Source organism: Channa argus, chromosome 5 (genome assembly GCF_033026475.1).
Source record: "Channa argus isolate prfri chromosome 5, Channa argus male v1.0, whole genome shotgun sequence".
NCBI classification, from domain to species: Eukaryota; Metazoa; Chordata; class Actinopteri; order Anabantiformes; family Channidae; genus Channa; species Channa argus.
The window spans coordinates 26547315-26574054 of NC_090201.1; the positions used below are offsets into that span (position 1 = coordinate 26547315).

Below are 26740 nucleotides of genomic sequence, written 5' to 3' on the forward strand. Positions count from 1 at the left end.
TAGTCGGAGACAGCACAGCGAATATGCAACTTAGTAAAAGTCGATTTATGCAACAGTGTGCACAGAAAATGTAAAAATGTCTGCCTTCCAAATCCTGTTCATATCCATAACCACATAAGACAAATATGCCATAGAAATGCATCAATGCATGCGTGGCTTTACCTACTGTTGGGGACTGCTGAGCCAGATGGACACAATTCCACAAAGTAAGTTGTCAAGTCAAAACCCTGTCCCCGTCTTAGCTCAAGAGACAACACAGACATGTGGAGGAACCTACCGGTAGGCAGCGCTGGGTCCATGGTGGGTTTTTCCCAGGAGTTGACTTGTTCCCAGGTGAATCCGTTGGTTCCCAGAGACACACTGTACCCACAGCTGCTATACGACTCCTCAAACGTACAACCACCTAAACAGGAAACAAGGGAACGTGGAGGTTAGGAGCCTTTTAAAATGCGGTGCAGCTGTTCAGTTACAAACCGTAAAGTGTGTGTGAGTAACTAAGTGGTTATTCAACGGTACTAGTTATACAACCGTCCAAAGTGGCGTCAATTTCATTGTACAATGACAATAGAGGCTTTTTATTTTATTCCATTCTGTTCGATTTAGCCCTTTGTGGTGCAGTCAAATAAATCAAAGGCTAAAACCTAAAAAAAAAAGAATCAACAACTATGACACTTCATCTACCAAATCGGGTTCCAACCAAGCTGAAAGAAATCTCACCATTGACTGGGCAGTTTTCAGCTCCCATCGGGCCATAATAAGGGTCAGTGGGCATTTCATTCGACGTGGTGCAGCCAACAGTTGCTGTCACACTAAAAAAACATGAACGCAGACCTACAGTCTTCTTAGGTTTAGGCACTTAAACAACAAGGTGAAGTTCCTCTGCTTTCCAGCTCAACCCTCCACCGACTTCCTCCTGACTATGGCCACTAGAGGTCGTCTCTCTGGCACGTGGCTGCACGGCAGAAGGCTGCCCTCCGACTCACATGTATGGACTGATACGACACCCGTTTGCATGTGACAACCGTCAAGTTGGCCGATGGAAGACAACTTTTTTTAAGATGCTTTGCCATTGTTGACTATATTATACTGATCTCGGTACGAATTAAGCCAGTGTAAATCACACACTGTCACAATTAATCAGAGAAGTGAGAAAACCAGAAAGAGGGAGGGGGACTGAAGCACCGTCTCCCTCCCTCTTTCTGTTTTTCTTTTAATAGACAGAGAGAGAAACAGATAAGGAGAAAGCTCTTTGTGTCAACATGATTAAGTCACAGATTCTCATCCTTATTTCATGGCCCAGCTAAGACACATTTTCCACTGCATTAGCCTTCTCTGCTAGCCTCAGGCACCATGCACGCACACACACACACACACACACACACACACACTCCTCTAATTAGACATATGCTTTAACACACAACCATTGTAATTTGTTTTGAAGCATTTGAAATGGGGAGAACGTCGCTTTGTCGATGAAAGCACAATATTTCTATTGCATTTTTTTGTGTGTCTCATTCCCCGGCTTTTGTTGACTTCATCTACTGTTGAAATCACATTTGTCACTTTGGACACCATCAAAACCAGAGAAGAATGTCTTTTACTTTAACAGCAAAAAAAAAAAAAAAAAAAAAAAAAAAGCCAGAGAAGTTAGTGAGGCGCTCAACAAGAGCTGGAGCTGATAAAAAACTGTTTACTGATTTTCTCTGAAGTTGCATGTGTGACAATGAAAAACTTTAGACACATCACTTTATGGGACTTTGACCACACTAGACGGTTTGATGTAGAAAAGTAATATCAGCACAGTAAATAGCCTGAAATGTAACACGTTACAAATATAGTTTTGATTATGCCTCTTTAAGCAAGACTTACATCAATTGGGAAATTAAAATGAAAAAAAAAAAGTAGTCTGTTGAAAAACAACCTCCAGCAGTTGGTGTAAAGTAGAGAAAATGCTTTTTTCCCCCCACTTACAGATATGAAAATAGCTGTTATAAATTAATCAATACTGAGATAATTAGCCTTTATGGCCCCCATGTTGTTCAGTGATCTCATTAGAAATGAGAAGAAATCAAAGTGATCTCATTACAACAGAGTTATAAACAGGCATGGGGGTGGGTGTACAGGGGCGACGCAGCATCAATATTCAATATCGGATCTGCAATTTTAAGACCACCGTCAGGGGGGATGGAGAAAGAGGAATGGCTCACAGCAGTGGGCAAGTGTATGTGTGTGTGGATGGGTGGGTGTCAATGCCCCCAAACCCCCTGCATCTCATTTACACACACACACACACACGTTCTGTGTCATAAAAAGGCCTTAATAAAAGCCCAACACAGAGAGGATGTCTATCCTGTACGTGGTGCAAACACAAACTCACGTGCACGAGTGTTTCAGTTATGACTGCAGGGTACATGCATGTATTAATGTGACACCAAAACAAGCTAAACCCCTTCATCTCTGCTAATAAATATTCCTGTAACCAATTTGATCAAATATTGATACCGCTGCACACATGCACAGGCAGCGAGTTATACAGAGTCTTAACATAATGTGAATCAGAAGAGGGTCCATGGGTTGGTGAGTAAAAAATTTTCCTGAGTGACAGGACAGCGAATAACAAACAGCATTTGACAGCCTTTCCATTGAGACAGCAATGAGTGATGGTTATAAACACATGCTTACAATGTGTGTGATGGGTTCGTTGTAATCCGACCTGTAGTGTTGGCTCAGACTGCATAACACTCTGCAACAGCTCTCCGAACAGGTACATGTACCAGCCTCCTAGTGTGAGGACGTGGTGGTTTACTCAAATGAAAAAACATTTTCCCCATTCATTTGTCTATCAACCAATAGGAAGAATAGGACACATTTTAAGACGTTAGAGTCAACGCAGCATTGTGGTCAGATTCTCCACGTACATTTATCCACAGGCACAGGACGTTTCCATTAGACGAAAGTGTCATTGCAACTTTCAAAGTGGAGCGGCATCAATGCTCAATTCAGTTTTTACGTCAGATCACATCACATTCACGTGTGTAGAGCCTCAAAAACTGCTCAGTTAGGTTTGAGCTACAGCTTCTCCGTAAAACCTAAAACTTCCTCCTCTCTCCACTCACCCACGTCTCTGTTGTTCATTTCTTACGAGGCTGCGAGGTGCCAACACTGACTGATGACAACAGGGAGTATGTGCATGTGCACGGAAGTGAGACACTATAAATTCCCATCTGACCACACAGGCAGGGAACGGAACAGAACAACAACCTTTGTTGTCATTGAGCACATATACCAGATACATGTTACAATGAAATTCTTTCTCTGCATTTGACCCATCCGCCTGGGGGAAGCAGTGGGCTACCATGGGAGGGGGGCTCTGATTTGATCCTGCAGACGTCTGCATCCCATCCTGCTGCACTAACCATTGAACCACCGGGATTGAATTGGATTTTGGACGACATAGACACGTTATCTACAAATTAAAAAAATAAATAAATCTGACTCACTTCACTTCAGCATGTTGCCGTTCTCATCAAGTCAGAGGTAATTGCAGGTTGGAAAAACAAAAAACAAAAACCTTTACTCATTGTTTTTGAGTGAAGCTGACTTAAAGCAATCAAGTAGTAACAAATGAGGCAATGACACTGCTGACACACTGAAGGTCATAAAGGGAAGTATTAATATGGTCAAAGCATCATGGGTGCAATTCACAAACCCAGTGCATTTGGCCATTGACTGTGCGTGGGACTGATCTGAGCACGAGATAATTACAGCTGATTAACAAAATTAGTATTATAGAATATTTTGCATAATATTGTGGTATAGAGTAGTACTTTTACAATAGTACACACACACAGTGCACTCGACATGAAATAATAACTCAGAGTCCTCCATACTGAGTGAAGGATGGACCTGAATCTATGGTTGTTCAAATATTGGTCAGTGGGATTAGGTTTGGAATTTTGGTAAAGTAGCAATAATCCAGAAAAAAAAGAAGAAGTCAAATGATTTCAGCTTTAACTATCAGCACAAACAGTAAACGCAAGTCCTCGGTTGTTTTAGACTGAAGAACTCTTCATCTCGTTCTCTGGCAAATAGAATAATTAACCAAAACAAATTCACTTCAGAGAGGGAAAGACGTGAAAATCGCATTGTTGATAGTCGACGACCAATTAATTATTTTTTATTGATGGTGAAAGGTTTGTTTTTCCTTCCACACCTGTTTTGTCAATCAACCCCATGATACTGGAGCTATAGAAAACTCTCTCCAAACACTGAGTCACTGTGTCGCGTCACTTAATAGTCCCAGAGACGGTTTTCATGCTAATTTTGTTTTTTGGTTTTTTCAATTAAAAACAGCAGCGGTTATTGTTGACAAATTAATAGGCAACACAGAAATTACAAGGACGTCTCGTTGTTGTCGCTGCAGTTGAGATGTAATTGGTTTTGTTGTCAAAAAAAAAAAAAAAGTCTCACCACAGACTAATAAGCAGAATAGCAATTACTTTTCACATAATAGAGGTTGAATGTTTTGCGTGTGTGTGTGTGTGTGTGTGTGTGTGTACACAACATGGAACAAAATGAGGAACATTTTAAAGGGTAAACGTGTTGAACACGTACGTCTAAAACCTTTTGAGAAAAAAAACCTTTTTACTTCATATTCACTCTGAACCATGAACCTTTTTGGAATCAATGCTTTTTCTGCTTGAGCTGACACCTGGTTTACTTAGAGATGTGGTTGGCTGACATGGATCACACTAACTCAGTGTCAAACCACACAAAGAAAACAAAAATCCACACCAACATTATCCAAGCAACCTGGCTCTAATCCACTGAACACACACGAGAATGACTCTTGTCTGAATGTGCCCACTTACACGCAAATACACACATCCTCCAAATGACACCGCTTGTTTGAGCAGAATCCTGTGTCTTTCTCATGTTGAGATTCTGCTCCCGCGAGGCACCGATAGCAGCCATTAGAGCCTTTTATGTCAGCCAAAGCTAACACAGTGCGACAGGACCCACGGAGTCACAAACCAGAGGGAGGCACCCCGAGGCAACCGGCTCTAAAGAGTCTGTTTGCTGCTCACTTAGATAACATCCACTGATCCTGAGTGTGTGTTCAAGTGTGTTTGTGTTGGTTGGGGGGGAGCAAACGGAGGACAGATGTTGAGTGATTATGTGTGAGTACAGTGCAGAGCTGTTCTCCAATGCAGATGTGGACGGAAACAGAGATCAAACCACTTTTAATCTTCTATTAATTGTACATTTACTGTATTATCCCAAGAATAAAAAGGTCAAATAAAAGTTAATTAAACCTTTTTTTTATCGGCAGTAAATACAGTTGATTACAGTGACAGTGGCCTTATTTTGGAATTTGAAATGTCATCTGCATAGTTTTCACTGTACATCTGTTGGGCTTAACAGCTACTTCCCTTCTTGCATTTCACAGTAAAAGCATGCGCCATCTTGTTTCACAATCAAAATTTATTACTAATATTAAGCACCAACTGTCCTTCAGGAAGCTGAAGGCTGAAGAGCAGTAATATGGCTTGATGTACTTTTACATTTTCTATTCTCTAAGCTTACATTTATAGAAAGAGTGACTGTGAAACACATTTCAAAGTTGCCATAAAATTGTATTGATACTTTTTTATTGTGAACTTGCAATAAAACATAACAGTATGAGTATAATTAACACATTCTCATCTCCTCACATATCATATTATGCCCCAGGTACCTTTGGTGTCACCATTAGTCATGGCCAGGAGTGTCAACATTTGACGCCACGGAACCTAACAGTGTGTTAGGGTTAGGCACAAAAGTTGCAAGATAAATGACATAACAAAACACTGACAGTTTCCTTGCTAGAAGAACCACATGCACCACCTCGTGTTACGATCATCATTAAAGAACACAACATCTGGTACCAGAGTTGAACCCTGTGGAAAAGTCCCTGTTACTCGTTGTACCATCCACCTCCCTATGAGACGTGTCATTGCTTTAGGCATCAAGCATTGAACAGCAGGGTTTCCATCGTACTACGCCAAAAGCTCCGAGCGTCGATCACCGATGCAAACAGGTACCCGAAGCTTCAGCACGTAACACAAAGCGACTGGACAAAGCTGTGCTTTTTGTGTGTGTGTGTGCATGTGAGCTCACTGTGTCCCTGTGTGCATGCAAGTCTGAGTCGATCTGTGCTGAGAAAGTCTGGAAACCCAGGTGTGAGTGCACACTGTGGGTGGAATGACTCAGTGTGTGTGTGTGTGTGTGTGTGTGTGTGTGTGTGTGTGTGTGTGTGTGTGTGTGTGTGTGTGTGTGTGTGTGTGTGTGTGTGTGTGTGTGTGCATCTCGTCTCTTAGTTAAGTCATATTACATCCACTGTCAGCTAACATGCCAAGATCCTTAAACATTCCCATTAAGTCATTTAAAAGCATATGCCATCTGCGCCCATGTAGCCCTCGTTCAGACACATCCCGAGGCAAATAAACACACTGGCTAAACAATAAATGCCATTACTGCCACCCCAATAATCCTAGATAATAAGAGAAAATGGGAGGGGGAGAGAGAGGGAGTGACATAAAGTGTTTGGTGGAGCTACCGAAAATGCAGAAAAAAATGTCATGATGTGTCAGGTGAAGTTGTTTTTCTGCGTACTTCAAAATTCAAAAGGAAGAAAGCCAAAGTGACGAGGTGACAGGTTGTGTGTTTTTGTTTGAGCATGTGCATCTGCATGTGTGTCTGGAGAGCAGGGGGTGAGAGGACCGCACACGAAAGTGAACATTTAATAGTGAAACACAATAATACAGACAACATCTGCAAGAAAACAGGTTCAGGTGATATTAAATGCAGGAGGGGGTTACGGGTTGTGTGTGTGTGTGTGTGTGTGTGTGTGTGTGTGTGTGTGTGTGTGTGTGTGTGTGCAGGAGGAGAAGCTTTGGGGTGGGAAGTCAGATCAGTTTCTGACAAAAAGAAAATAAAGAAATGATGAATGTGGGCTGAAAGAAAATTATTTGAAAAAGAGAACATTTTGGAAAATTCCGACACGATGTGAGGGCCAAAGGTGTTTGTGAGTTTTCAAAGCACTCTCAAAGTTTTTTTGGGAGTTTGCATGAGAGCAGCAGGGCAGTGAGCGCGAAAGGAGAAAGCAAAAAGGTCCAACGGAAGCACAACTAAAGTAGGAAAAAGGCCAGTGTGCAAGTGTCAAAGATGGAACGAGTTAAACATTGTGATGGTGCTTTCTGCTTTGTGCAGATGCTACTGTGAGGTTTGACGTCCGAGGGGAGAATCCAGATTACTGCACAACATTTCGGCTGTGTTCCAAATCTCTTATTATCTTAACCTTTCACCTTAGATGTACTTGCTTTTAACTATGTGAATGTTTGCCCTAATTGGTGCCCTCGTGTAGCGTGCGTTGACTTGGGGGGGCTGTTGTGCACATTGTCAGAAAATTACGCTTTATTGTGTTTGTACAAAAGGATCTTGGCAACAGCTTCAAATCACAAGAATCTAAATGCCTGTTACTTTTGTTGCCCTTCTGTCTGCCCTCAGCATTAACCTATTTGAGGGTCGCTATGACCTTTATTGTGTTGTGGAAAAGCACAAGTTGGTGAGGGAGCAATAGCCCAGCGTGGCTAACCTGAATCTTTTGGACATACACAAACTACGTAAAAACAAATGTGAACAATGACGCTGATGATGCTGCCGTTGGAAGCCTGGATAAGCAGCAGTTTAAGTAATAAAACACAGACGTAGTGGAAGTCAGCTGGGTTCAAAAGCAAAGGAGAAAAATAAATTGGCTTTAAGTTGGGACCTGAAAGTTGCCAATGTTGCAGCATTCAACAGTTGACAAAAGAAGACACTGACCAAATGTTGACCACCGTGATGACTTTAACCCAACCCACTGCTGATGACGTGGATCAGAAGGTGCTCACAGCCAATCAGGAGCTAGAATGGGGTGGACAGAGATGGTTGGAAAACAAGCCGATCAAGCAGGAGTTGATGACTGCTGAGCTACATGGATCAACTGTGTCTTTCAGGCACGACACAGAAAACAATGTCACCAAACGTTGCACTCAATCGAATCGATGGTCTTTGGTCTGAGGGGTGACGACAAAGGGGAAATGGCCAAATTGACGCTTTTGCTTTCACCAAAATGTGCACCTTCTTTTTGATATGACGCGATGGTTACGGTGGGCTGTCGGAGAAAATTAGAGGAGACAGTGACATTGGAAAAAACACAAATCTCACACACACACACACACATTCAGAGCTGATTGAATTGATGTGCTCCCTCAAGCTGCTGTAATTGTATCTTGCTTCCCAAAACACACTTGAACCTCACTCAGGTTGAACACACACATCGACCCTCAAGTTAACCCTGTCTGCCCTTTGACTGGAAACCAAACCAGCACAGTCCGATCTCTAACAAACCATGTCTGCTGCAAGCAGACTGGCTGATTCTGGAGCTGAACGCAGTCCAGGCCTCATTTGAACAGAACCAGGCGGGTCCTGTTTGCTTTGTAGTTTGGTACCAGGTTATCCCCGTTTAAAGATGGTCAGGTTTAATGATGTAATGATACAAACAAAAGACAATGAAAAAGATGCTGCAGAAAGGTGGAAACACGTGGTGTTACTTTGGCGTAGGCCCTTTAGAGCTACAGAAATGTCTTTTATTAAAAGATCTGAATGTTTTAAATGTGAAACCTGATTTTAAGTTGACATCTGACATCTCATTTGCCCCACGGGCTATTTGCTAGTTTTAGGTATTTGGGACAACAAAATGCCAAAAGTAGAAATAATAGCGTGACCCATGACCTTTGGAAGCCAAATAAAAAAAAACAAACAAAAAAAAACACACAACCAAAAAACGATTTTAAAAATCTTTGACTCCACAACGCTGCTCATGACTTGAATTTGATGCACGACAACACGCGTCAGATATTATCACATCATTCTAAGGCTGCTATCTGTTGTTATCAGCACCATAGCTATGCACCTGTAGGCACCTGCTCTACATGCTGTAGGCTCAGTAGGTCATTATCGTGTGATAGAATGTGCCAGAATGTGCTTTTGGTTTTAGCACAGAAGAATCTCAAGCTCGTGAGAGGGTTTAAAACTGAAACAACAAAATCTCCATATTGTATCACCGAATGCAACTCTGTCGCCTGTGACAGTTACACACTCACAATTCCTATTTGACTCATCCAAATCGCACACACACACGCACGGTGACGTTTACACTGTCCCTTTGTCACACGCATGCAAACCCCTTCCTCATTCTCTCTGTCTCACAGACACACGGTTTTATGAAGTTCCTGTCGGTATTAGGATGCTAATCCTGTGCAGGATTTCACCGTTGTCAGAGCAGAAAGATCTGCTTTAATAATCAGCTCAATCTTTGTCTCTTTCACACTCACTTTTTCAAAACACACACTCTTACATGTAAAACACCAACACAAACTTCAAAACCCTCTTTATTTTGCTGTGTGCTTCTAATATACTCTGAACTAACACTGTAAGGACACAATTTGAGGAGTAGCACACACATAGTATGTGCACACACACACACACTAATGGGGATGACATTTATAATTTTACATTTATAATTTGCATCAAAAGTCCCATATGTGTTTCTGTAGTAAACCAAACCAGAATCTTTCCCTAAGCTTAACCAAGTAATAAACCATAACCCTAAAACCGCTGCTTGACCCTCTACAACAAACGAGGGTCAACCAAAGCCTCGAGGTCTGCGACTGGTTGAGACAAGGATGGCTGGATATTAAAAGACAGACTCGAGTACACAGAGAAACAGAGCATCTGCACAAAGGAACACACTTTCTCACACACTTGAATACAACTCGAGATACACAAAGTCTCTGTGGTCATCATTAGGAGAGCAACCTCCTATAGCAGGACTACAGGGGGGTGACCAACTCCATCCCTGTCCTACTGTCTTCCAGCACTCTGGTCCTGTCAACTTCACACTCTGTGCTCTGCTTTCACATCTGTCAGGCACTTTTTTTTTTTTTTTTAAATTTCCTTTCTCATCAGATTTTGTCTGTACACTCATGTCCGTTTCTCCTTTACCATTCGTCTTCCACTTGCCTTGCTCTCCATCGTCACTCCAACCTTTTCCTCCCAAGTCCTTCCTTCGTGGTCTTCTCTCTGTACATAATTATTCTTGCCCTTATTTTCTATGCTTTATCAGCTTTTAGCTTTGACATTTACACTTTAATTAATAGTTTTAATTACTTTAATTAAGTTGCCAAAGTAAATCAAACTTTTCTCATATGTTAATCATCTTCCATTCATTTTCTGCTCCTCTTACATTTGATGTTTTTACCCTCCTTCATATTAACTATATATGTCCCCATTTATTGTTGTTTTTGTTCAGTTTTTAATTCTTGGGAAGTTCTGACTAAACTGTGACGTCCAGCTTAATTCAGACATTTCTGACAATCAGAACATGGAGGGAAAATAAATGTGGATTCTGAGTTTAGATTTCAACATCTGAAAAAAATAAATTAAGTCTGAAATAGTGACTTGTAGGTCAGAATTCTGTTTTTTTTTCCCCTGACAATCAGAATTTGGAGGAAAGCAACTCAGGTTAAAAAGGTAAATATCTTAATAAAAAGAATCAGGAAAAAAGTTTAAAATTCAGAATTTTTCGACAGAATTCTTAGTAAAAATTAGAATTGTATTGAAGTGTTAGTAGCTTTTCCCTCCATAGTTTTAAATATTGCACAAATTTCAAAGAATGATTGTTCCCATCCCTTCTTTCTCTCCTTTAACCTCTTTTATTCCATTCTTTACCATCATCTCGCTCATTTTATGTCTTTTTGTCTCGATTCTCAAGCAGCTGAAAGGAAAGTTCTCTTGACCTTAAGGTCCACCTGAAAATCAATAACCTCTTCTTGTTTTCCATTTTGTTAGAAACCAAATGTTCTACCTTTTATTTTCATGTTTCACATTTGCATATATTCTGTGCTCAGTCCCATTACTGTCAAATATCCACTTTAATGTTTGCCCCTCGTTCTTCCTCTCTTTGTACTTTGTTACATCTTGGTAACAGATTGAGGTGTAAGCTCAGCCCGTCAATGGTCATTTATAATTCAGTGGTTTTACATATCACACAGAGAGAGAGAACCTGTGGACGCGAGAGAAAATAAAACAGAAAGATGGTGGTGAGAGCAGCCATACTTTACTCTGACATGATGACCAGTCAAGGCTGGAAACAGCAGTTGTGTTTGTTTGTGGGTGTGTAGAGGTTTGAGAATTAATCATCACACAAGAGTCACTGAGTCTAACCATCAATGTTACAGTGAGGGTGAAAAGTGCAGCAGGGCAGAGGTGAGACTTTGGCCACACGAACCTGGAGAAATGAGAACCGCTCTACTTTTTCATGCTGGGCTTCTACTCGCAGTGACGTGACATTTTTACGCCTCCATTTTGGAAAAATCGGAGCCTTCCCGAAACGGTGACATTTTGGGGTGCTGTGTAGCAGAACTTTAAAAAAAAAAAAAAACTTCCCAATGTGCCAACTTTAAATGCCAGAACAGGCAGCCGTGCAGAACGTGTGGTACTAGTGATCGGTGGCCATGTTTAGTTTGCAATATGAGGTTATTTAAACATTTCCAAGGGTTTATACATCAGCATTTAGTGCAGGAGCCACAATCAAAAAGCTTTTTATTAGACGTCATCGATGAAACTGAAAGACGTGTAACTGTAAATGGAGGTGATCACGTATAGATCGGGAGCATGTGCTGGTTCCACTGCTTAACAACTGAACAATAGAAGGAGGAAAAAAAGATGGAGGAGAACAACAAAATGAGGAGAAGAAATGAGAAGAAGAAGGAGCAGGAGAAAATGAACAAAGTGCAGAAGCAAAAAAGAAGAAACAGAAGAGAAGGAAGATTAAAGGAGGAGGAGGAAGAGGAGGAGAAGAAGAACAACGACAAAAAAAAAAATAAGGAAGACAAAAAAGAGTTAGAGGAAAAAGGAGGAGGAGGAGAAGAAGAAGAATTTGTATTTTGCACTTGAGTGTGAATGAAATAGCTTGAAAATAATCGGTGGATCCAAGTTGTGACATGGAAACCTCTTTAATTTCTGTTATGTTCCTGATGATGCCGACTTACACAAAGATGTGTTTGAGATGCTGATGTTTAGTATGTGTGTGTGTATAGTGTAAAACATCTGCATCTTTGTACACTGACACACACACACACACACACACACACACGGGAATAAGTGCAAATACTGCTTATTTATCACCTCGCTGAAATCCCATAGCTTAAGAAGAGTGTGCTTTTTACTGCCCGCAGCCTGCTCTATTACTGTACACACACAAGAACATGCATATGCTTAACATGCACACACATACACACAAACACCCGTGTGTGGCACATACAGTACACACACATTTTACAGCCCTGAGCGTCTGTTTCTCCCACAGTAATCAGGACTTAGCAGGAGTGAAAATGCAGGACATGCAGTCTGCAGCAGCTAATCATCTTGTACTGACAAATTTTATGAGTTTTAGGCCTTTTACGATGCAGGCGGACGGTGTTGGAAGCATTCGTCAAGTCAGAGCAGCTCAGGGTAGAAATTGACTCATTTTTATTTCATTGTAATTATTTATTGAACATATTAGGCAGAGAAACGCCACAAAGAGAGCTGGGGAAGAAAGGGCTGAGCTTATCAGCCCATTTATCAATGTGGGACTTCGCTTCCAAGAATGTGAAAATAACACTCAGTGACACTTTAGCACCAGTTAATTATTAGCACATTTAGAGACCTTTATATTTTTATTGTCACAGAGGAGGCTGTTCCATCCTGGGTTTGCCTCCACCCTGGTCTCCATCGCATTTTACAGCATCTGCGATGTGATTTGTTTTACTTCCCGCTGACCTGTAGTGAGATCCTGTTTAAAATTGTCTGAGCTGATCCTTTAGCCAAAGATCTTTGCCCACATCTACCTTCCTATAGTGGCCTATGTTTATTATGGATGAGTCTGTGGCAAATATTCAGTGCCAACACAAAGTAACGTTCACACGCTTTATGTTAATGATGATCATTTGTAACTGGCCATTCTCACATACAACTGCAGCAGCGTGGGCCAATGACAGCTGCCCGTTCAACCCTGTCTCTTAAAAATTACGTTTCTATACAGCTAAACTGCAAACGCGAACAACGTAATTTTAACTTTACATTTTCTGTGAACAAAAGAATGTGTTCACATGTAACTTAAACAGCCAGTTGCAAATACGTTGATGCTGGAAATATCAATAAAAGGTAACCAGGCAATGGAATAGTTTCACACAAAAAAAAAAAATATTTTATGGCTTTTAAACACATCCACGATCTTTCTCTAACCTACATGTCAGTGGTTTTCTTTCCTGAAACCAGCCAGATACAGGACTCAGGAGCCGATCTTGCGTGTTTGGCTAGAGAGTCCAGTGCTTTGTCCACCCCGACCCTCCCCAACATGAAAGGGCTGTTTGTGTCATTCGCGAAGTGCGATGCATTGGAACATAATGAACAACTTGCCACATTCCCTACAAAAATGTAAACACATTTGGAGTTTAGTGGTGTGTGATTAATATTTCTTTGGAGAGATTTGGCCCATTCATTGTCATGGGCAAGCCAGCAATACCAACTGGAGCTCAGCCACATGAAAGAGAAAAGTTGAGAAAGGTTCAACTTTTTGCAAAAAAGCAGTTCTTCAGTATGTTCACAACATGTGGCAAACATGTAAGTTAACGGAAAAAAAACAATTTGCCACCATTGTTGGTGTCGAACAATAACAGATACACGGCACGGAAATAATAAAGTCGGCACAACACACCCACAGAACACCAGCTTTACTGGATGATCACAGCTACAGTTGGACACATGGTCACTGTATGGACACATCCAGAAAGACAGAAATGGACGGGGCTCACAGTTTCTGAGGGGTGTCTCAATTCTAACTGAGATCACCAGCCTGGCCAGTGTTCTCCAGTCTACTTAACTACTTCTACTAGCACTGTACTGCATCCATAACACGGATAATCTGCAAGATAACTGCATTTCTATTGTGGATAGCAGAAATAATCCTTATTACAGGAAACTACATCTATTGGTCATTTTTGTAATTGGACATGCACTTGGACAGAACAATTACTAAGTCTTTAAGTAAGTCCCATGATGTACTATGATATACTGTTTCCCCTGTTGCTTATACTAACGTTCATCATCCCTGTGCTGAGGTATTAAAGGAGTTAAACTAGTATTAAAACAAGCTCCCTAATGCAACATATGCACAATGAACAGTTTGAAGTCTTCACAATAACTGTCAACACACACACACACACACACACACATCATGGTAACACAGCACAGCTACTCTACATAAATTTCCCTTAAGCAAAAGCCAGTTTAACCCCTGTAAATATTCATAACAGTAATGTGTAGGTTGAAGTGGCCCTTCACTCTGCACCTCTAGCAGGCTTAATACTTGATTTAAATTAGTTTGAACGCTAAAAGCACCTCTTAGCTACGCTTTAGGTCAGAAACACCACACAACATTTGGCCTTTACTTCAGATTTTGAAACTAACTGACATGCTGGCGTATAGGTTATTCAGGCCCTCTTTAGCTCATTCTGTACTTTCTCTGGTCTTATCTAGACTGACGGCACATTTCGATGAGTTGTGGCTGTTGATTGTCAGTCCAAGTGTCCATACAATGTATTCTCACTGAACATTGGAACCTAATTTGCATGGAGTTAGGGTCGAGTCTACTTTATGCAAATCGGGGGCACACCGTAGGAGCAGGAGCCCCTGGAACCTTTCAATTACTTTAAGCCAACTTTTTAAACTGTGTGATTTGGTTTAACATCTGTGTGGCCCTTTTTCGGCCTTGAATATGTATTTTAGAATATTTTTTTTCAGTTGGTGAACTTTTTAATTATAAAGCTCATCTGTCATCATATCCATCATCTGTCACCATGGCTACCAAAAGATAAGCACTACAATATGCGTGACTATTAATGAACATGCTGAATTGTATTACATGCATTTTGAAGGTTTATGAATTTACAGTCGCTGAGATCAAACATAGTGTTGGTCAACAAATTAACGGAATGATCCAAAGTCTCCATAACGTGCATGCTCGAGATCTCCGGGGGGAATAATATTACGAAGGACGTTACCCACATGGGAAGATGACTAAGATGATTCAGGTTGATGCTGACATTTGTTGTTAGATTTAGTGTTTTTACAGGGATTGATGATAATAAGATAAATCTAAAAATTTCCCGCTTAATATTTCTTAGTGCAGAAATGTGTCTGTAAATCCCCAAAATGTTTGTTTTTATTTAACTGTGTAAAAAGTGTGCAATCTGTTTATCTGTCCTCACATCCCTGCGTGCACACACACACACTCTAACCTGGGTTTTAACCAGTTTCATCCTCGCTTGCTCTTTTATCAAAGCCAGATTAGCTCCTCACACGCGCACACACACAGAGATCTGCAATATAGCGCTCAGCGAACCACTGACTGTCACACACGCACACACACACATTGATTACCTATCTCCCTCACTGTCTCTCTCTCTCCTCAGACTCAACCCAAACACTTATAGACAAAATTTATGCATCCTCTCTCCATTATGAAGATGGATCACTGTCAGAGAATTTATGGGTGGAATGAGCCAACTATCCTATTCTGAAGATGTGTGTTTTTGTTTTTGGTATTTTTTTGGACAGAGAAAACTTGAGCAGAAACAGCAACCAACAGTACAGCAACTGCCAAACCACAAATACAAAATGTACAAAGTAAGAAACGGAATTTGTGTGTATGCATCTGCATATTCATGCATTTTATAAACTCAATTCCCAAGAAGTTAGGACGATGTGTAAAACTTAAATAAAAAAACAGAATGCAAAACAAACATATTAGATGTTAAAACTGAGACATTTTCACATTCATGGAAAATATAAGCTCATTTTAATTGTGATGTCAGACACAAATCAGATGTCAAAAACAGGCAGAGTCTCTCCAATGTAAAGATTTACATTCGGTGTCAAACTGCACCAAACATTTTGGAACAATTTCAGAAAAATGTACCTCAACGGAAAATTGCCAAGACTTTGAAGATCCCACCCTCTACAATATATAATATCATCAAAAGATTCAGAGAATCAGGAGGAATCTCTGTGCATAATGGACAAGGCCGAAGGTCAAAATGAATGAATTTGATCTTCGGGCCCTCAGGCAGCACTGCATTAAAAACAGGCCTAATTCTTACTGGACATCACTGCATGGGCTCAGGAACATTCCAGAAATCACTGTCTGTAAATATGGTGAGCAAACCACAAATATAAGTTTAAAGCTGTATCATGCAATGAAGAAACCATATGTGAACAAGATGCAGAAACACGGCTGTGTTCTCTGGGCCAAAGCTCATTAAAAATGGTCTGAGGCAAAATGGAAAATGGTTCTGTGATCAGATTAACCAAAATTTGAAATTCTTTTTGGAAACCATGGGCACCGTGTCCTGTGGACTAAAGAGCAGAGGGACCATCCAGCTTGTTATCAGCAGACAGTTCAAAAGCTTGACGGGATGTTAAACAGTGGAAAACATCACCCTGTTCTAACTTTTTTGAGATGTGCTGCTGCAATCAATTTTAAAATAAGATAATATTTTCCATGAGTTTGTAAAATATCTGGGTTTCAACATCTGATATGTTGTTTATGTTTTATTCCGAATAAAATATGGGTTGATGAAATCAATGCATTCTGTTTTTAATTACATTTTACACATTGTCCCAACTTATTTGGGATTTGGGTTGTACAGGTTTATACTTGTTTTGTCAAAATTGGGACATTTTGCTGGTCCTAACAAACGAAGAGGCTGTTTGAGGCTTAAGACTTTGTTTGAGGGTTAGAGAATGGATTGTATTAGTCTTTGCAAGAGTAGAAATACAAACCTGTGTGTGTTTGTAAGTTTGCACCACCTGAGGTCAACATTTTTGAAACCAGGTCAGCCTTTCGCCCCCACCCAGACAGCAAGGACAGTCCTACCCAAGGGATCCAGTGTGAGTGTGTGTGTGTGTGCATGAGTTTGTGTGTATATTTATAGGTTTGGACAGGTGCAAAACCCTCCAACACACATCTACCCCTCTGTCTTTTATCTTTGTCCTCGTTTTATATGTGAATGTGTCTCTGGGCCTGCCTGTGTGTGTGTGTGTGTGTGTGTGTGTGTGTGTGTGTGTAATCCCCCCAGAGCCTGCCACTGGCCTATTTCAGATAGAAATGTTGAACTGTAATGTATTTTTACCCCCTTTTCTGCCCCCGGCCAACCTGTCAGTGACCTTGGTCCAACAATTGCACCATAGGGCACCTTCACGATACTCAAAGTCCAAATTCACAGTAGATGCTTTAAAGAGGTTGGTTCAGTTACAGTTTTCCTGTTCCTATTGTTCCTATTGCGTCTACACATTGAAAGTTAGCTCGGAGAAATACCAGACAAGATGGAACCATAGTATTGTCAGGCTTGTGTGTGTGTGTGTGTCTGTCTGTTCATCAATAATGAAAGCCAGTGGCCAGAATGAAGACTGTGATTAATGAGCCTACCAGTCAGAGATGCTAATCACTTGCTGCCACACACTCAAAACAAGACCTCTGTGTGTGAGTGTATGTGTATGTGCGAGTGTGTTTCTCTGTTTGCGTGTGTGCATAACCTGACTAGTGTAACTGTTAGCTAAAGCACCCTCACACTCACACTCACTTCTTTTCCTCTCTGGACAGAAAGATGGAACTGGATCGAATGTTGTTGCTTGAAAACATGCATTTTAAAAAGAATAAATAATGATGGTAATAATACACAATATTGGATTTTAAAAAAAATGTCAAATCGGCATTTGTCATTGTGGCTTTGGATGTGTTTGTGATACTGAGTAACTAGTTTATTTTGTTGTGTTTGTATGTCATGGGAATTGAAGTGCTGGGCTGCAGGGAAGGACCAAAATGATTGACAGGTGGTCTGGACCAGGGTGGTCGGGCGTAACGGAGCTTCAACACAGCCCAGTAGACACAGCCTCACACACAAACTGGGCCTAAACACATAGAATCACTCTCTCTCATACCAAGACACCAAAGCACCACAGGGACCTCTCCTCACCTCAACTTGTCTCCCTCTGACAGCTTTCAACAGCGGTCAACACACTCACACACACAGTGCACACAAACGCAGAACTCCTGACAGTTACATCCTCCCACTCTCCTCCCTGTCACAGTGTTGGCTGCCTTACCATCTATGCATGGACACACACACACACACACACACACGCTCTAACACACACAGAGGGGCTGCTCAGCTCTCGGTCAGGTCAATGGTTCCTGCTGCAGAAGCACCTTAACTTGTAAAGTCTGGGGAGACTTTCATTCTCTCCTCACACTTTGCCCATTTGTCTCCTACTCTTCTCTCGCTCGCACACTGTTCATTCCACTATGAAACACTAACCTCAGTCTCAGAAATGGAAGAATTTTTGTCAACTATTCCGGTCCAGATACTTGGATCAAGCAAGGCGGTTTTTCCACAGTGTCACAGGGTCTGAAACATAAACGATAAGGAGCTTTCTATCTTGTAAGGGCTGAACTTGAACGTGAGTTGGTGACTTTTTCGTACATGACCTATTTAAACAGCTGGCCAAGCACCAAACTACTTTAATGCAGTTTAATTAAAGTTTATTTATGCAGCGCCACTTCACAACAAAGTCATCTCAAGGCACTTTACATAATAAAGTCAAGACTATAAAGATTTATATGGAAAACCCAACAATTCCGCCCTTGAGCAAACCCTAGGCAACAGAGGAGTTATTCAGCATCACTTTGAGACAGGATGCTCCTAATTTTGACAATGTTCCATAGGTGGAAGAAGGCTGTTCTAGAGATTTGTTTTATATGTGAGGTAAAGGACAAATCCTGGTCAGAAATAACTCCAAGGTTCCTTGCAGTAGTGCTGGAGGCCAGACCTATGCCATCTACAGTAACAATGTGGTTGGACATCATATCTCTGAGCTTTTTGGGCCCAAATACGATGACTTCAGTCTTGTCTGAGTTTAGAAGTAGAAGTAGAAATTGTCGGACATCCAGGCCTTTGCCTTGTAGACATGCTTAAAGCTGGATCATAGAAACATATAGCTGGGTATTGTGTTTTCTAATAATGTTGCCTAAAGGAGACATATATAAAGTGACAAGTATTGGTCCTAACACAGAGCCTTGTGGAACTCCATAGCTTACCATACCTTTGTGTGCATGAAGGATTCATCATTAACATGAACAAATTGAAATCTATCAGATAGATAAGATTTAAACCAACCTAGTGCAGTTCATTTAATCCCAATTTCATGTTCCAGTCTCTGTAATAAAATGTTATGATCAATGGTATCAAATGCAGCACTAAGATCTAACAGAACAAGTATAAAGATGAGTCCAGTATCTGAGGCCATGAAAAGGTCGTTGGTGACTTTTACCAGTGCTGTTTCTGTACTATGATGAACTCTAAATCGTGACTGAAAGTCTTCATACAAATTATTCCTATGAGGGTGATCACATAATTGTTTAGCAACTACTTTTTCAATTATTTTAGAAATAAAGGGGAGATTAGATATTGGTCTGTGATTGGCTAAAACACCTGGGTCAAGACAGGGTTTTTTAAGTAGTGGTTTAATTACAGCTACCTTATAGACCTGTGGTACATTGCCTTTCTATATAGATCTATTAATGTTGTGTATATTAAGGGTAAAGCTTCCTTGAGCAGCCTAGTTGGAGCAGACCGGTTGCTATTTAGATGAGGTAATAGTTGAAGTTTAACTAAACTTAACCTGGGTCGAGGAATTGTTGATGCAGATATGGAAACTATAATTTACACTTTATAAGGTGATGCCTGACCTCTCCTATACTGTCAGATTGATTTCAAACATATACTCCAACAGCACCAATCTCAGAGCGAATTTGTTATTATGTTGCAACAACGTACATAAAAAACGGATAAAAAAATATTACACACAGCTGCATGTAAATCCCATCTCAACAACATCATTATTGATTGAAATGACAGGATGGGGCAACCTTGCACCTTGCAGCCAGTTCTTTACAGTGATGAACCATCATACTGCAACAAACAATATTCTTTTGGCCAGAATGCATTTTCCTCCACAAACTACCAAAATAAAAGCCAAATCTCTAAAACATGTAAGTTATTGGCATATGATGCCATAAAGTCTACCCATGTATTACAGCCCAGGGGGTGGATGCTAACTAAGAAGAAAATAACCTTGTTGAGCATCTTTTCCCCCCTAAAACCTACAAGTGACTGAGTTGACAGACGTATTGTAAGTTGTCTTAACACTGCATCATGTTCTCAACCTTCTGCCCAAGTTTTAACATTAACATTACAATTTGCGTTCCTGAACTGAAGCAGCACGTCCAGCAGTTCAGGCCAAACCACTGTAAAAAGCTTCACAGTGTAATCTAGTCCAACTTGCTTTCTTACTGGTGGCATCTTTTGATCAAATCCTACACTGGTCAGATTGTCCCAGAGGCATCATGCATCTAATTGAGTCTCATGATACTACTGACCTTCACTCAGCTGCTTTAATTTGTGCTCATTTCATGTTTGTTCACTTTGTTGTGCCCTTTCAGCCATGCAGCTTATTAAATTTTATGTTATCTAATGAGATCTAAAGCGACGACTGGCCTTTTCTGGGTTAAACCCAGCAAATTTTAGATTATGGTCACCCAAAGATGCAACACTTTCAGATCCCAAACCCAGATCCAAGCCCCCTTGTTCACGGGGGTCTTCAACTATTTATACAGTACTGATTTAGATTAGATTTCACTTTTTTATAAATGAAAGAATAAAGCACATATTTCAATCTAATGAACACATCAAATTGAAATAAGACCTTGTTTTTTTTTTGAACAGGAAAACAAAATGACCTTGTTTGAATACGTGGTTTAAAAGTTCCAACTTCTGTAAATTTGAAATTGGATTTGTTTCTAAAGGGAGATCTTTGAACCGTGTACAAGTAATAAAGGATGAAAAAATTAGAAAGGGGGGGCTAAGTAGATAGCTGTAATTTGATTGGGAGAGTAATCAAAAGCAGCAATCTTCACTGTCCATCACTGAAAGAAAGGCACCAAAGCCTTGAGAAGCTTTTGAAAAGTAGCCCTTTCTCTGAGTTTGAAAAGGGGTAGGAGGATGATGAGCAAGGCTTTCAACTCATTCACTACACACCACCCCCACATGTAAACACAGACAACTTTTCATCAAAGGGCTAAGTGGAAGTGTAAAGAATTGGCGCTGCAATTTAGCTTTGCAAATTTAATTATGTTTACCAATTAACTAATTAAGATGATTTAATACTCGAATGTTGAAAGCAAGTTGTACATTTTAGTTTCAGTGGGGGAAAAAAAAAAGCCTCCAGCTTCCTGCAACAAACGCACACACACACACACACACACACACACACACACACACACACACACACACACACACACACAAATCTCCATTTCCAAATTTAGAGCCTTAAGGTCACTGACTTGGAATAAGGATGGGGATTAGATTGTGCAGGTGTCTTTGTGTGTGTGTGTGTGTCTGTTCGTTCTTGTCTGCCTTTTTTGTGCCTCATTAAACCACCACCTCCCAAAGCTACTGACTTCCCTCCAACAGCTGTTTTTTTACAGTCATTAGCTACTTACCATCCAGCCATGCTAACATGCTAACAACATGGCATTGATAGCTAATCTCTGTGTTTTCCCTCTCATTTAGCTTCGAGCTTCTTTTAGCTCTAGGGTACAAATTGCCATCTAAGCTGACAAGTACTCACTAACTTTGGGCATCACCAAAACATCAGCACCATCTGTAATAAATGTTCACGTATGGCATGATGCAGGGATGCTAGTTAAAACCAGCACTATACGCTAAAAACAGTGCATATAATGTCCACTCCCATCATTATCTAAGCTGGCTATGCTAAAGCCTGTGACCCGATCCTATGGGGAGAACATGCAGACTCCACACTGAAAACTAAGTGCTCATTCTTTAGCATCCTTAGAAAAGTATATCAGTATTAAGACCAGTCCTGAGACACAGTGAAAGGCTCAGTTATGCTTACGCATTAAATATGCAGCACATATGTAGCATGACGGACCCTGACGTCTCCCTGTGAAGAGGAACAGCACGTTGCAGGGACGTAAACCCGCAGTAAATGTGATTGGTCCATTGGGTAGCATTGCATGTCTGCAGGATTAATGTGCATCCACTGATTTGAAATAAATGGTTGCAGAAAACAAGTGTGCAAGTTCAATGCAGAAGCATAAATTTAGTGCAAGTGTGCAACAATGGCACATTGGCCGACAACATGACTAAAATCAAGTACCTTTGTCTTCTTGCACTTACTGAAAAATTGCTAAGCGAACTAAAAAACAAACAATTGTACATGTTGTTTTCACACCTTCTCTTCACAGCCAATATGTTCATAGTACAATTAACAGAACCAGTGCTCTGCTTAACAGCATCACCTTTAATAGGTTTCTGTTCAGTGATCTAACACGTCTTCTATGTGTTTTCACCATACAGAGTCATAATTGTCTCTCTTCCTTTCCACCCTCCGTCTTCCTTTATATTTCTCAGTCTTGTGTTTCTTTGTGTACCTGCCCCATTTCTTCCCTCCCTATTGACATCATCCAAACACTTCCCATTCCCCCTTTTGCATCCTAAGCGCAGGAAAATTCCCCAGAGAACTGTAACTGGCAATAAGCCCACCAAATCTTATACTTTTGTATAAGCTGTACTTTGCAAAAAAACTTTGCTTTGCCCTTTAAGGAAGGAAAAAAATCTACCTAGAATGAACTGTCTGCTGTAAAAGCAAGATTGCACAGTGATTGATTGAAACATCTAAGGCTTCCCCTCTGGCATACCAAACATACCTTTGTGCATTTATATCAACTTCAGGCATTGCAATCCTCCTGCAGATACACTGGTGGATGCCGTGCAGCACAATAGCAGTATTCAGTATGAAGCCAAAATACACAATCAGTCAAGACTGCAAATAAAATAACTGACTTCACTGAAACAAATACTGTAAATACAGTCGTTTTTCAGATCCAAATCTCCTGAAATTTGACGATACAATGAAAGTGTTGATTTGTCGATGAAATGTTGAAGAAAAAACTGTTGTTAAATACTGTAACCATAGATACTAGCTGTCTAGTGCCCTGGTTTCTAATACGTAGCTGGTCTACTGTGTACAGGCCCTGTGGACCAAGAGGGCACCTGTACCCTCCTGTGTAGGAATCAACAGTCCAGATTTGCTGTTTGAAAGTCACAGCTCTTCATAAGAATATTGCAAAATCACCACAATGCGACAGAAAGTTGACAAAATGAGCACTAGCTTAACAGTTGAGGCAATGGGACATTGTAACCTGTGACCTTTACTGGTCTGTGTGCAGCAGTGTTACAGTAATTAACAAAAACTATGACAACACCTTTTCATCAAACCTTTCTTGTGGTTAAGAGGAGAATAAAACAAAATAAAACGTATCATTTGTCAAATAATATGCGAAAAACTAAAGAATAACGTGAAAGCGGGAAGAAGAGAAATAAAGAAACATCTAAATGCAGCCTTATTTACCAACGTACAGAGTTTCCTCCAAAACCTGAAGATCCTCCAGTTAAAAAGTTATATTTGTTTCTTGGCATTTTGAAACAATCTCAATAGGAAGCTTCCAACGTTCAGTAACTTCCTGTCTCCATCACCTTACGTTGCTATGTTCATGAACTACATTAATCCAGACTGTGCAACAGTTTTTCCCGCAAGCCATCAGGCTCCTCAATACACAGAACTGAAATGAAACTCACACACACTTCAACCCAAACTCAACACACACTCATCACTCATTACTCCATTCAATTCATTCCATCATCATTTATTTATTTATTTATTATTATTATTATTCTACACTTAACTGCACTACACTGTTTACCTGCTGTTTTTTCTTCTTGCACATTCCACTGCAATTGCACTGGACACATGGACATGGACACAGTTGACATTTAACTGCACTTAACTGTTTACATGCTGCTTTTTGCACCTTTAAGCACACTTGACTGTACTGTACAATCGAAGTATACACACTGATAACATTTATCTACACTGTCTGTCTGTGTTGTTTTTCGTCTGCACTAGTTGCACTCGATGCACTTTACATAGCTTGTGTTGTTTTGTAGCATCTTGGTTCTTGGAGGAACGTTATCTCGTTTCCACTGTGTAACACTGTGTATAGTGGAAATGACAATAAAAAACACTTGACTTGACTTGAAATCTGCTGACAATTAGACAGGATGTTGCAAAAAACAGCAGAGAATATAAGAAACACAGCCTCATGCAGAAGTGACAAGTTAAGATGATTTTAGTAGATTTAGTTTAAAGGTGACCAATGCTAATTAAAGAGCTTTAAAAGCCCCTGAGATAAAAACTGAGCTCAACTATGGTTGCAAAAGCCATAAACAGTGCACTGGAGCACACACACAGCTGGACCCAGAGGTCACCCATCCATCCATCAGGGTACAAAAACTCAGCAGTGCAACCTTAAAATAAACACACACACACACACACACACACACACACACACACTACAATCAGCAGGATATTTAATCCTATACAACTACAGGTGGGTGCTACCAAAATCCTACAGTACAGCAACTAAGACTTGAGAAGTTAGAGACATGGAGTGTGAAAGAGCAAAGAATTGTTGGCTTTATTTTATATTTATTAAAGTTAATTCATCTTCCGAGTTATTTTTCATGGTACTGCCTCCCATTGAAACAGAGCACAGGTGCAGTGGAGTTGATCAAAATAAAGTGGGAAACGGAATGATCCCGTGGGAGGGAGCCGGAGCAGGGAGGGTGTAGACAAATACTAAAAAGAGAGCCACTGAAATGGAAACAAGGTGGGAGGCAGAGGCAGAGAGGGAGCAACCAATAAGTCAGGCCTAGTTTACCAGTCAGGATTAATGGGAATTAACCTTTCAGCAGCTCTCCTAATGACACACAAACATGCAGCAAATGGTCTAGCTGCAAATGTCATGTAGCTGCAAGGTGCTAATGACACCACCTTGTGAAGCCAGTGTGTGTATGGGTGTGTGTGCATCCTGGCATCACCATCATTCTGACAGCCAGCCTCAGCCTTTAGACCTTTATTTTGAAGGAAAGTGTGTGCTGAGTTTTTTTTTTAGTTTCGGGATGGAATTAGCGAAATAATTATAGGTTTAATAGTAGATGCTTAAAGTTAGATTAGTTCGGATGTTGGGATTCTGGGAGAAAAATATGATTGTTCCGGTTTGCAGGTCGCAACATAGTTTAGCTTCAACTGTTTGCATACAGGTGGATCCTAGACTTTATCAGACCTTTTTAAACCAGTGCACTGGAGAAGGAGATGGGGCTGATGATTAAGCATAGATCTGTCACCTGAATCACATGTTTCGAACATCACAGAGCGGCTTGTTAATCTGCCATAGAGTGGCATGAATTTAAAAGCCACAATCAGCGCTGCCTTTACCTCTTAGAGAGCATAGCGTGAATGTGCAAACACAATACGACAAAACGTAGTCACAGTGCAGCAGGCATCCAGAGCTCTTAGTGCAACCTGACAAATGGACGGTCTGTCTGTCTCACACACACACTCACTCACTTAAATAAACCACAGAACAAGGTATAATTGAAGCCCACCCCTCCTCCTTTTTTTTCTCTCATTCCTCCAAATGCTAATGCAGTACCTAACCTTTATGCAGCGTAGCTAGGCTAGCTGTTGGCTTTGACCGCTGGCTGCTCTTTAGCAATTAAAGAGAAGGAAGAGCGCGACGCTGGCTTTGGACTGTCATACTGGTGACGACGTCTTTGTGAAACACCAGCCTCTACAGACGGCAAACTATGTGTTAATGTTTACAGCTCATTTAAATGTTTGTGCGATCACATGTTCATACATCAGTGTGTATAGAGCCGCCAAAAGGCCCAGTGTAATATATAGAACCCATTATTAATCTTCTTGCTAAGAAATGAGCTACAGCATAAGGCAAAAAGTATATTGACAAGACTAGACTACAAATATTTTAGGTCTTTAGCTCATTCTACTGCATCACTTTAGAAAACCAGAACTTCCTGTTTGGGTTCCAGAAGTACATAGTGATTTCTGACATGACAGATCACAAATCAACAAAACTATTGGTTAAGAGAAATGGCTCAAAATTGCCTCGGGTGTGTGGTCTGCACTAATAAGAGGCTTTGCACTCTGCAAAAGGTACCAGCTCCCGCCTAAACCAAACGCATCGTTTCCAGCAGGTGAGAACACGCCTGACACAAACCATCTCCTGTTTTGTGCTGCGTAAGTGAAAGTGGCCGGATTCTTGAGACCCTGTGCACAGAGACCTGAGCTCAAGGCGGCCTGACATCTTCGGGAAGAGGCGCATTCCTACAAAATGTGGCTAACCTCGTTAATGTTCCTGTCAAGTCAGGTGAGTTTCATTTGTATAGAGCATAATGGGAAGACAAGGTGCTTAACATCAGTGTTAAAGCACTGACACAACGTACTGTACACATACGTTTGGCCCACGTGTTTTTACTCATTAACTAGTCATGTAAAGGCCGCGCTAACCATCACAGAAGAGTGAACAAAACCTCCCAAACTACTGTAATCT

At 40.7% G+C, this 26740-nt stretch overlaps 1 protein-coding gene across 13 annotated transcripts in view; it reads right to left on the minus strand.

Moving 5' to 3' along the window:
• ptprt (protein tyrosine phosphatase receptor type T) overlaps window positions 1–26740 on the minus strand; it is a 284214-nt gene that overhangs the window by 240479 nt on the left and 16995 nt on the right. For all 13 annotated transcript variants that reach the window (XM_067505363.1, XM_067505361.1, XM_067505367.1 and 10 more), the window contains exon 2: window positions 278–403. In XM_067505363.1, the coding sequence (XP_067361464.1) occupies window positions 278–403 (126 nt within the window). The remainder of the gene's footprint in view (window positions 1–277; window positions 404–26740) is intronic.